General features: G+C 41.0%; 1 protein-coding gene across 2 annotated transcripts in view; it reads right to left on the bottom strand.

Annotated features, from left to right (window-relative positions):
• LOC306873056 (dystrophin-like) overlaps positions 1 to 12,500 on the bottom strand; it is a gene marked incomplete at its 5' end in the record, with an annotated part of 132,966 nt that overhangs the window by 96,749 nt on the left and 23,717 nt on the right. For both annotated transcript variants that reach the window (XM_079422059.1, XM_079422058.1), the window contains one exon: positions 8,784 to 8,975. In XM_079422059.1, the coding sequence (XP_079278185.1) occupies positions 8,784 to 8,975 (192 nt within the window). The remainder of the gene's footprint in view (positions 1 to 8,783; positions 8,976 to 12,500) is intronic.

Below are 12,500 nucleotides of genomic sequence, written 5' to 3' on the forward strand. Positions count from 1 at the left end.
AATGCACTAAAAATAATCTGTTCTCTATTGCTGCTCATTTCAAAGTGCCTATTTCATTGGGAAACTTTAGTCGCTGTCCGTCTATTATGTTATGTGTCCCTCTTGCCTTCTAGTGCCTATTTCACAGATATAGTAAAGTTAATCAATGATCATGTATCGTTGTTTTCAGATGTGCCATCCCAAACACACGTACTGCAGCATGACATCGATGTTTGTGACAATACGCCGATTAAACAGCACCCTTATCGTGTTAACCCTGAAAAACGTCAGCGCCTCCAAAACCAAGTTAACTATATGTTGTCATATGGTATTGCGGAACCCAGTATTAGTTCATGGAGTTCGCCCTGTCTTCTCGTCATAAAGTCTGATGGGTCTGACCGTTTTTGTACAGACTTTAGGAAGGTTAACAATGTCACTAAGCCTGATTGTCATCCTCTTCCTCGCATGGAGGACTGAGTCGACCGTGTGGGGTCAGCAGCTTTTGTGACAAAGTTAGACCTCCTTAAAGGGTATTGGCAGGTGCCTTTAACTCCACGTGCCAGAGAAGTTTGTGCGTTTGTTACCCCTGATGCATTTTTACAGTATACTGTAATGCCTTTTGGGGTACGCAATGCCCCTGCTACTTTTCAGAGGCTAGTTAACCGCGTTTTATGGGGGGTGCAGGGGTGTGAGGCATATTTGGACGACATAGTAGTTCATTCGGCAACATGGGATGAGCACATCTGTCAGTTAAAGCAGGTCTTTCAGAGGTTGGCTGAGGCAAATCTAAATTGAGGCCATCACGTCATTCCCAGTTCCTTCCACTCGTCGCGAATTACAGCGGTTCTTGGGAATGGCGGGGTATTACCGTAGCTTTTGTAAAAATTTTCTTCTGTGGTTGCCCCACTCACTGACCTGCTGAGTCCGAAAACCGCGTTTAAGTGGTCACCAGAATGCCAGCATGCTTTTGAGTCCCTTAAAGCCCTCCTGATGCATGCACCTGTTCTTGCCGCCCCAGTGTACGACCGTGCTTTCAAACTAGCTGTTGATGCTAGTGATGCGGGAGCAGGTGCTGTTTTGTTGCAGGATGGGCCTGATGGCGTTGAGCACCCTGTTTGCTATTTTTCTAAAAAGTTTCAAAAACATCAAAAGCCATACTCAACAATTGAAAAAGAGGCTCTTGCTTTAATTTTGGCCCTTAATAATTTTGAGGTTTATATTGGTTCCTCCTCGCGTCCGGTTACTGTTTATACAGATCACAACCCTCTCACTTTTATTCATCAAATGCGTAATTCCAATCGGCGCCTAATGAGATGGGCTTTGTTTGTCCAAGCTTTTAATCTAGAAATAAAACATATAGCCGGCAAAAATAATGTTTTGGCAGATGCACTGTCGCGTGTTGTTACATGGTGATTGGTGGTTTTCCCTTTTTTTTGGCCCACCATTCACCATCTGGGGGTGGGGGTGTTACGTGCGCCTCGCGTACGCCCCAGCCCAGAGTCCTCAAATGAACATGAGTGCTTATTGTTATCTCCTTTTTTTATTCTAGTTTCTTATTGGTTGAGCCGGGGAGACGAGGCTATAAAGAGGAAGGAGGCGGACCCTTTCGCTGTCTCTCCACCAGCTTCAGTTTTCTCTACCGCCACGTCGCCACGTGCTTTTTGTTTCTTTGTTTGTAATTTTAGTTTGGAGCGGGGAGGCCCAGTTTGTTCTGTTAGTTTATTTATTCTTTTCTTTGTTACTGGGCCCCCCGGCCGTCTCTTATTGTTTTTTTTTTTGGTTATTTTTGTGAGCAATTTATGTTTGAATAAATGATTGGGAAACTTTAGTCGCTGTCCGTCTATTATGTTATGTGTCCCTCTTGCCTTCTAGACATCTATATCAGGGACCGTAACACCTGTCCAGATTTAGAGACTCACACAGGTGTAAAACATCAGTCTTATATTGACCAGATGTCAGATACTGAATAAACATATATAGATGTGTCAACTGAAGAGTATTTTTGGAACAATACAGATTTAAATTTAACTTTATACACAAAATCTAAAGTGTATGGGTAGTCACGAGTCATTTTTGCAAAATGTGTGAAGAAGACACATTGTTTTCAGATGTGCCATCCCAAACACACGTACTGCAGCATGACATCGATGTTTGTGACAATACGCCGATTAAACAGCACCCTTATCGTGTTAACCCTGAAAAACGTCAGCGCCTCCAAAACCAAGTTAACTATATGTTGTCATATGGTATTGCGGAACCCAGTATTAGTTCATGGAGTTCGCCCTGTCTTCTCGTCATAAAGTCTGATGGGTCTGACCGTTTTTGTACAGACTTTAGGAAGGTTAACAATGTCACTAAGCCTGATTGTCATCCTCTTCCTCGCATGGAGGACTGAGTCGACCGTGTGGGGTCAGCAGCTTTTGTGACAAAGTTAGACCTCCTTAAAGGGTATTGGCAGGTGCCTTTAACTCCACGTGCCAGAGAAATTTGTGCGTTTGTTACCCCTGATGCATTTTTACAGTATACTGTAATGCCTTTTGGGGTACGCAATGCCCCTGCTACTTTTCAGAGGCTAGTTAACCGCGTTTTATGGGGGGTGCAGGGGTGTGAGGCATATTTGGACGACATAGTAGTTCATTCGGCAACATGGGATGAGCACATCTGTCAGTTAAAGCAGGTCTTTCAGAGGTTGGCTGAGGCAAATCTAAATTGAAGCCATCACGTCATTCCCAGTTCCTTCCACTCGTCGCGAATTACAGCGGTTCTTGGGAATGGCGGGGTATTACCGTAGCTTTTGTAAAAATTTTCTTCTGTGGTTGCCCCACTCACTGACCTGCTGAGTCCGAAAACCGCGTTTAAGTGGTCACCAGAATGCCAGCATGCTTTTGAGTCCCTTAAAGCCCTCCTGATGCATGCACCTGTTCTTGCCGCCCCAGTGTACGACCGTGCTTTCAAACTAGCTGTTGATGCTAGTGATGCGGGAGCAGGTGCTGTTTTGTTGCAGGATGGGCCTGATGGCGTTGAGCACCCTGTTTGCTATTTTTCTAAAAAGTTTCAAAAACATCAAAAGCCATACTCAACAATTGAAAAAGAGGCTCTTGCTTTAATTTTGGCCCTTAATAATTTTGAGGTTTATATTGGTTCCTCCTCGCATCCGGTTACTGTTTATACAGATCACAACCCTCTCACTTTTATTCATCAAATGCGTAATTCCAATCGGCGCCTAATGAGATGGGCTTTGTTTGTCCAAGCTTTTAATCTAGAAATAAAACATATAGCCGGCAAAAATAATGTTTTGGCAGATGCACTGTCGCGTGTTGTTACATGGTGATTGGTGGTTTTCCCTTTTTTTTGGCCCACCATTCACCATCTGGGGGTGGGGGTGTTACGTGCGCCTCGCGTACGCCCCAGCCCAGAGTCCTCAAATGAACATGAGTGCTTATTGTTATCTCCTTTTTTTATTCTAGTTTCTTATTGGTTGAGCCGGGGAGACGAGGCTATAAAGAGGAAGGAGGCGGACCCTTTCGCTGTCTCTCCACCAGCTTCAGTTTTCTCTACCGCCACGTCGCCACGTGCTTTTTGTTTCTTTGTTTGTAATTTTAGTTTGGAGCGGGGAGGCCCAGTTTGTTCTGTTAGTTTATTTATTCTTTTCTTTGTTACTGGGCCCCCCGGCCGTCTCTTATTGTTTTTTTTTTTGGTTATTTTTGTGAGCAATTTATGTTTGAATAAATGATTGGGAAACTTTAGTCGCTGTCCGTCTATTATGTTATGTGTCCCTCTTGCCTTCTAGACATCTATATCAGGGACCGTAACACCTGTCCAGATTTAGAGACTCACACAGGTGTAAAACATCAGTCTTATATTGACCAGATGTCAGATACTGAATAAACATATATAGATGTGTCAACTGAAGAGTATTTTTGGAACAATACAGATTTAAATTTAACTTTATACACAAAATCTAAAGTGTATGGGTAGTCACGAGTCATTTTTGCAAAATGTGTGAAGAAGAACATTGTAGTTTGCACCAAAATAGTAGGCTATTTTTAGACTAAACTAATCTGTAACTGTTGCTTAGAATAACTAATTGCTCAACAAGGCAAGGCAAGGCAAGTTTATTTATATAGCACATTTCATACACAGCGGTAATTCAAAGTACTTTACATAAAAGGAAGTAAAATAGTCATTAAAAATAAAAATAATAAATCACAACAATAAAAATAAGGAATTTTAAAAAAGTAATAATAATAAAAAAAACCAAGGAATTTAAAAACAAATATTCTCAAACTTTGTTCACACTCTTCCACACCAAGTGAAAATAAAAACCCTTCCAAAACACCTAACTATTCCACTACTTCACCCCTACTTACTTTGACCATCATATCTGACCTATTCACTAAAACTCGGGGCATGCCCCTGTCTGTAATGGTAGGAATTTAGAGTTGGTAGAGCGATTTACGACTAGAACCTCCCTTCTAGCGTCTCACATTCTCTCTGTATTTCCTATACCTTCAAATGCACTATTTGCCTCTACGGCTCCTAGTGCCTTAGAGAATGCAAAATTGACCCCCCCCCCCCACCTCCTCCCTCCCTCGGACTGTGCACATCTCTCAATCTATAGATGTGCACTCGTACACCTTTACACTTACAGCTGTTGATGTCCCTCACTCATGTCTGAGTGAGTCCATCGCTCTCCCCTCCTGCACTCCCTCCACTTACAGACAGTCCTTAACCAGAAACCAAACAAATAAAACTCAGAGGTCCTACTTTAAACTGATTAACCAACACACTTGTCTTTCTTTTTCCACTTTCTCTTTACCATCACAGCACTTACTTTAGCCTTCTGTTTAAACTTTTAAAATTATATAAAAATGTATTTAAAATTAATTTAAAACGGTTAAGAATAGAAGATGATTGTATATAAAATACAGCGCAGTAAGTTCGGACGTAGCACAGTGCTCATTCAATAAATGCACAGCTAAACAGATGAGTTTTGAGTCTGGATTTAAATGTGGCTAATGTTTTACCACATCTGATCTCATCTGGAAGCTGGTTCCAACTGCGGGCGGCATAATAGCTAAAAGCGGACTCCCCTTGTTTTGTGTGAACCCTTGGTATTTCTAACTGACTCGATCCTAATGATCTGAGTGGTCTGTTTATATTCAGTGAGCATATCAGCAATGTATTTAGGTCCTAGGCCATTGAGTGATTTATAAACGAGTAAAAGTACTTTAAAATCAATCCTAAATGTAACTGGAAGCCAGTGTAAGGATGTGAGGACTGGTGTGATATGCTCAGATTTTCTGGTTCTAGTCAGAATCCTGGCAGCAGCGTTCTGGATGAGCTGCAGCTGTCTAATAGTCTTCTTTGGAAGGCCGGTGAGGAGACCATTACAATAATCCACTTTGCTGGTGATAAAGGCATGAACAAGTTTCTCCAATTCTTGACTGGAAACAAAACATCTAATTCTTGCAATGTTTTTGAGATGATAGTAAGCTAATTTAGTTACTGCTTTGACATGACTACTAAAACTAAGGTCTGTCTCCAGAATCAACCCAAGATTTCTGACTTGATTTTTAGTTGTTTGACCCCTAGAGTTAAGGTATGCATTTACCTTGAGAACTTCATCTTTATTTCCAAATCCAATGACTTCAGTTTTCTCCATGTTTAACTGAAGAAAGTTTTGGCACATCCAACTGTTAATTTCATCAATGCATTGGCAGAGGGAGTCAATGGGGCTATAGTCATTTGGAGATAAGGTTGGTAAATCTGGGTATCATCAGCATAGCTGTGATAGGCAATTTGGTTCTCTCTCATTATTTGACTTAGTGGGAGCATATACAGGCTAAACAAGAGCGGTGCAAGAATTGATCCTTGCGGGACTCTGTATTTCATGGATGTCCACCTAGACTTATGCTCTCCTGTACTCACATAATAACCTCTCCCTTCTAAGTATGAAAAGCTGTAAAAGGACAGTCTGAATATATGTTTTTCTGTATGGCCTTCAACTTTGGGCAAAGGTCATATCATAAGACGCTGAGCTTATGTAGGAATCTGAAATTGCCAAATGGCAGCTAAAGCTCATGAAATCACAACAAATACAGCTAGCTTTAATAGTAATTCCTGGATCACCTCTAAAGGGAATCTGTATTGTCTGTGAATGCTAAAAAGACATAAATGACAACACTGTCTTTGAGCATTCAAATTTTATTTTGCTCTGAGCCAGTAACCTAACATGACAGCTGTGCACTAGTCCTTCTGAAAACTTATAAGCTCTGACATCATAATTGAGACGATGTGGATTCAAGTGATTTTTGGTGCGACTTCAGAACAAAAGTGCCAATTTCATGTTTCTTTCTCTCTTTTACACCTACCGATAAAGACAGGGAACTTGTTTAATGCAGGAACAAAACTACTTTATCACTTGTGCTTATTATTTATCTGATCAGCAGAAGCACTGAATTATTACGTGATAATTTGGTGTCAGTGACACGAAATTCTAAACACTACATAAACTAAACTGTACAGTCAACATTAGCAATTAATTATAGCTAGTTTAGCCATAGCTTCCTCACACATGATTCCCACTTGGAAATTTGGAAGCCTAGTTAAGATGGTTCAAAGAGTTTTCAAAATTGTGTTAACTGTTCATGTGCCAATATCTTTAAAAAGGATCCTTCCAACATCTGAAGGAAGTATTAATGACATTAAAGCTTGAATTTAACAAAATTAGCAGCAGATATTTGCTTCCTTATTATGAGGATACATCAGAGTAAAACAAATTATTGAAAAAGTAATAAATGTAATAAATGATTAAATGAAACGAAGTTGATTTTAAGAAAGGGGAGGGGTATTAGCAGTCTAAATGTTTGGAGGAGTCAGACATACAGTGGTGTGAAAAAGTGTTGGCCCCCTTCCTGATTTTTTATTTTTTTGCATGTTTGTCACACTTTAATGTTTCAGATCATCAAACAAATTTAAATATTAATCAAAGATAACACAAGTAAACACAACATGCAGTTTTTAAATGAAGAGTTTTTTTTTTAAGAAGGGAAAACAAAATCCAAACCCACATGGCCCTGTGTGAAAAAGTGTTTGATTACTGCCACACCTATTCGCAATCAAGAAATCACTTAAATAGGACCTGCCTGACAAAGTGAAGTAGACCAAAATATCCTCAAAAGCTACACATCATGTTGAGATCCAAAGAAATTCAGGAACAAATGAGAAAGTAATTGAGATCTATCAGTCTGGAAAAGGTTATAAAGCCATTTCTAAAGCTTTGGGACTCCAGCGAACCACAGTGAGAGCCATTATCCACAAATGGCGAAAACATGGAACAGTGGTGAACCTTCCCAGGAGTGGCCGGCCGACCAAATTTACCCCAAGAGCGTAGCGACAACTCATCCAAGAGGTCACAAAAGACCCCACAACAACATCTAAAGAACTGCAGGCCTCACTTGCCTCAGTTAAGGTCAGTGTTCATGACTCCACCATAAGAAAGAGACTGGGCAAAAATGGCCTGCATGGCAGAGTTCCAAGACGAAAACTGCTGCTGAGCAAAAAGAACATAAAGGCTCGTCTCAGTTTTGCCAGAAAACATCTTGATGATCCAAGACTTTTTGGAAAATACTCTGTGGACTGATGAGAGAAAAGTTGAACTTTTTGGAAGGTGTGTGTCCCATTACATCTGCCGTAAAAGTAACACAGCATTTCAGAAAAAGAACATCATACCAACAGTAAAATATGGTGGTGGTAGTGTGATGGTCTGGGGCTGTTTTGCTGCTTCAGGACCAGGAAGACTTGCGGTGATAAATGGAACCATGAATTCAGCTGTCTACCAAAAACTCCTGAAGGACAATGTCAGGCCATCTGTTCGTGACCTCGAGCTGAAGCGAACTTGGGTTCTGCAGCAGGACAATGATCCAAAACACACCAGCAAATCCACCTCTGAATGGCTGAAGAAAAATAAAATGACTTTGGAGTGGCCTAGTCAAAGTCCTGACCTGAATCCTATTGAGATGCTGTCGCATGACCTTAAAAAGGCAGTTCATGCTCGAAAACCCTCCATTGTGGCTGAATTACAACAATTCTGCCAAGATAAGTGGGCCAAAATTCCTCCACAGCGCTGTAACAGACTCATTGCAAGTTATCGCAAACGCTTGATTGCAGTTGTTGCTGCTAAGGGTGGCCCAACCAGTTATTAGGTTTAGGGGGCAAGCACTTTTTCACACAGGGGCATGTGGGTTTGGATTTTGTTTTCCCTTCATAATAAAAAAACTTCACTCAAAAACTGCATGTTGTGTTTACTTGTGTTATCTTTGATTAATATTTAAATTTGTTTGATGATCTGAAACATTAAAGTGTAACAAACATGCAAAAAAAAAAAAAAAATTAGGAAGGGGGCCAACACTTTTTCACACCACTGTATGTCACCAGAAAGAAGTTGTTTAACGGGAAGATAAAAAAAATGACATCTTGAGCTCAAAAAAAAAGAGAGTAAACAATCTTGGATGAATCGTTTACAATAAGATCAATAACTAATTAGAAAACAGTGAACTTTAATTTCATGCCAACTTTTTAACATTCAACTTTACAACTAAAATCCAGTTACGTATTCTAATGAGTACATAAATCAAACTTTAATCACTGTTCTAGTGGTACATTAAAAAATGGAAATTAATGCCAATTTTTTCAAACAATACATCACCAACTGAGAAAAATAGGACCTGAGGCCAGCAGAATCTTTAACACGCTCATCTGCTTTCACCTCAAAAACTTTAAAACACAAAGTAGCAAATTACCTCATGGGTGTGAAACTGCTCTTTGACTTCTTCAACAAAAGAGGAGATGGGTGGCTGTGCTTGCAAGCCATCCTCCGCGGAGAGCAGCCAGGTCAGGACCTCCTCCAGGGCACTCTGGTAGCTTTCCAGCTCATTTAGCCCCTGTGGCAGGGGACTGGGGGACGGTCGCAGTTCATCGGGCTTGTCTGGAGACTGCAGGCAGATGGAGACAAATGGGTTAGATGATATATGGATTTAAAAATAATAAAAATATCGATTTTTTTGTCATTAAATCAAGACTTGCCTAAAGAGCATATTGGCAATGAGGCGGTAGGAGTGGTTGGCTAATCATGGGTACACACACGGGCGTCACTAAAGCCTCTAGGGTTCTGGCTGTTTCATCCACAAAAGCTGGGTTATCTTTAAAGTTAGCCTTCTAATTTTCTTTTCCTGCTTTGGGAAATACCCTCTGTCCTCCTATGTGTTTGAGTGAAATGCACTGGCTGACTGATAATATCAGGGTGTTTTCAGATTGAATTTAAAGATTGTGAGGGGCCTCTTGGTGTTGAGTTATGATTTAGCACAATGTTTTTTAGTGCTGATTATGGTACTGCTCGTATTTCTACAAATTCCTAACCATAAGTATTCAAATTCGGTGTATAATCTGTCATACCATTAGCACCGTGGACAATAAAACCTCAAATCACACAACTTGTTGAGAAGAGGTTTTTCCAAGCAACCTTTAACATACAGTTTTCACCTGACTGACCAGGCAAAAAAAATAAAAAATCCCATTGACTGACAGAAGAGAAGAGACTTGAATCATATATCTTGGGGACCAAAATATATTTAGGGTGACTAACCACCCAGAAACTGCCCACAACAATATGTTAAAAAACACTCAGGATACTTTCAGAACCACATAGCAAGGCTTTGGCAGCCACCCACAACACCCTAGTAGGGGTGTAAGAAAATATTGATACACGTGAGTATCGCAATATTTTGTTTGGCGATACTGTATCGATTCTCCAAAACAGAATATCGATATTTAAAAAAAAAAAAAAATCATATCAGATTCATGGCAGTTGTTTCGTTTTGAGTTCATATCCCGACCGCTAGTCTTCATCTCTGAACTTAAACAGTGACAGGAAATACTAGCATCAGGGTACTCCACTAATGTTAGCGTTAATATAGTTCGCTGCCTACGGAGCCCCTAAGTACGGAGCCCCTTAGAGCTCATGGTGGTGGAAAGATTTCGGGGTGGGAGGAAAAAATATTTTTCAAATCTTTTGTGTTCTCTCGCAAAACTTTTGCGTTCTCTCGCAAAGATGTTTGCGTTCTCTCGCAAAGATGTTTGCATTCCCTCGCAAAACTTTGCGTTCTCTCGCAAAGATGTTTGCGTTCCCTAGCAAAACTTGAACGCAAAAGTTTTGTGAGAGAACGCGAAAGATTTGAAAAATATTTTTTCCTCCCACCCCGAAGTTCTCATTTCGGTGTGCAAAGCAGAAGTGTGGCACCATTTGGGCTTTTGTGGTAATGTCCGCCCCGGGACCGCGGCGCGAGCGCAACATCGGTTCTGCCGCTTGCCGCGTCCCGTGTTGAAGAGTCTTTGCGTGGGGCGCGGCGGGCGGTAGAGTCGCCGTGCAGCTGCAGCTTTCTCTCGTGTTGGGGGTGTTTTGTGTACATAAATACAAACTGAAAAACCTGTGAAATCCAAGTTGAAAAGTTCTGAGAATGTTTAACATCTGTATTTATTTGATTGTTTTATACTTGTTTTGTTTTCTTTAGAAATCCTGCAAGCACTTTATTTTTCATTGATATTAAGCAGATGTAATTTTTTGTTCAGATCAAATGTTATGACATTGCATGTAACAATTGTAAACTTAAACTGTGAACCTTTGAAGTAGAGTCTATAAATATATATTTTTATAAAATACATTTTATAGATTCAAGATTCAAGAGTTTTATTTGTCACATACACAATTATACAGAGTATAACCAGCAGTGAAATGTAGGTCAGGTCCGCTCCAAGGACAGTGCAATTATAAAGAATACAAATATTAAGAAGAAGTACAAACATAAAATAAAATAAAAGATAAGATAAAATAAGATAAGATAAAAAAATATAAATATAAATGTGCAGGTCAGTATGTTGTTGACAAATAGTAATGAGAGGAATGTGCAAAAAATAATGTGCAAAAAGTTGTACAGGGTATTTGAATAGCAGCAATATGAGGTAGAGAAAGATTATGAATAGCTTATTGATATATGATATTTACATGGAGAAAAATTATGAATAACTTATTGATATGGTGATATTACATGGAGTCAAGTGATATTATGACACAGAGTTAGAGTTTAGGAGCCTGATGGCCTGGGGGAAGAAGCTCCTCCTAAGTCTCTCAGTTTTTGCCATCAGGCTACGGAAGCGCTTACCAGATGGAAGCAAAGTGAATAGACGGTTACCAGGGTGATTAGAGTCCTTGAAGATTTTAACAGCTCTATTTTTGCAGCGTTCGAGGTAGATGTCCTGCAGAGAGGGGAGAGCAGACCCTGAGATGCGCTCAGCTAAGCGCACAACTCTCTGTAGTGCTTTGCAGTCCTGATTGGAGCTGTTTCCATACCACACTGAGATGCACTGAGTCAATACACTTTCTATGGTCCCTGAATAGAAAGTTTTCAGGATTGCTGGTGAGACCCTGAATTTCCTCAGCTGTCGCAGATGGTACAGTCTTTGCCTGGCTTTCTTAACCTGTGTTTGGATGTGTGTAGTCCAAGTCAGGTTCTCGGAGATGTTTACACCGAGGTACTTGAAGCTACTCACCCTCTCCACAGGGGTCCCACTGATCCTGAGAGGAGAGTAGGGCTGCTGCTGTCTCTTCCTAAAGTCCATGATCAGCTCTTTAGTTTTCCCCACATTCAGAGAGAGACAGTTGTCCTGGCACCATGATGTGAGTCTCTCTACCTCATCCAAGTATGCGGTCTCATCGTTGTTGGAGATGAGGCCCAGAACCACAGTGTCATCAGCGAATTTGACAATGGATGTGGAACTGTGAGAGGACACGCAGTCATACGTGTAGAGAGAGTAGAGCAGGGGACTCAGGACACAGCCCTGTGGGGCTCCTATGTTCAGAGTGATGGAGTTTGAGGTGAACTGGCCAACTTTCACCACTTGAGGTCTGCCGGTGAGGAAGTCTTGAATCCAGTCACAGAGTGAGGAGTTTAGGCCGAGGTCTGTGAGTTTAGATGCCAGCTTGATGGGGACTATAGTGTTGAAAGCTGAGCTATAGTCAATGAATAGCAGCCTTACATAATTCCCATTGTTGCTGTCCAAGTGTGTGAGGGAAGAGTGGAGAACGTGAGAAATGGCATCGTCCGTGGATCTATTTGGGCGATAGGCAAACTGAAGAGGGTCCAAAGTATCAGGGATGGATGAGCAGATGTGGCTCTTTACAAGTCTCTCAAAAACCTTCATGACTATAGATGTGAGGGCAACTGGGCGATAGTCATTCAGGCAAGAGGGTTTATTGTTCTTTGGCACAGGGATAATAATGGATTTTTTTAATGAAGTGGGAACCACGGAGGTAGCAAGGGACTCATTAAAAATGGAAGTGAACAAACCAGCGAGCTGATCGGCGCAGGACCTCAGAACACGGCTGGTTATCCCATCAGGACCGGCTGCTTTCCTGACGTTCACTCTCTTTAACGCCCTCCGAACCTCATCCTCCGATACGGTGA

This window comes from Barbus barbus (genome assembly GCF_936440315.1).
Source record: "Barbus barbus genome assembly, chromosome: 7".
NCBI classification, from domain to species: Eukaryota; Metazoa; Chordata; class Actinopteri; order Cypriniformes; family Cyprinidae; genus Barbus; species Barbus barbus.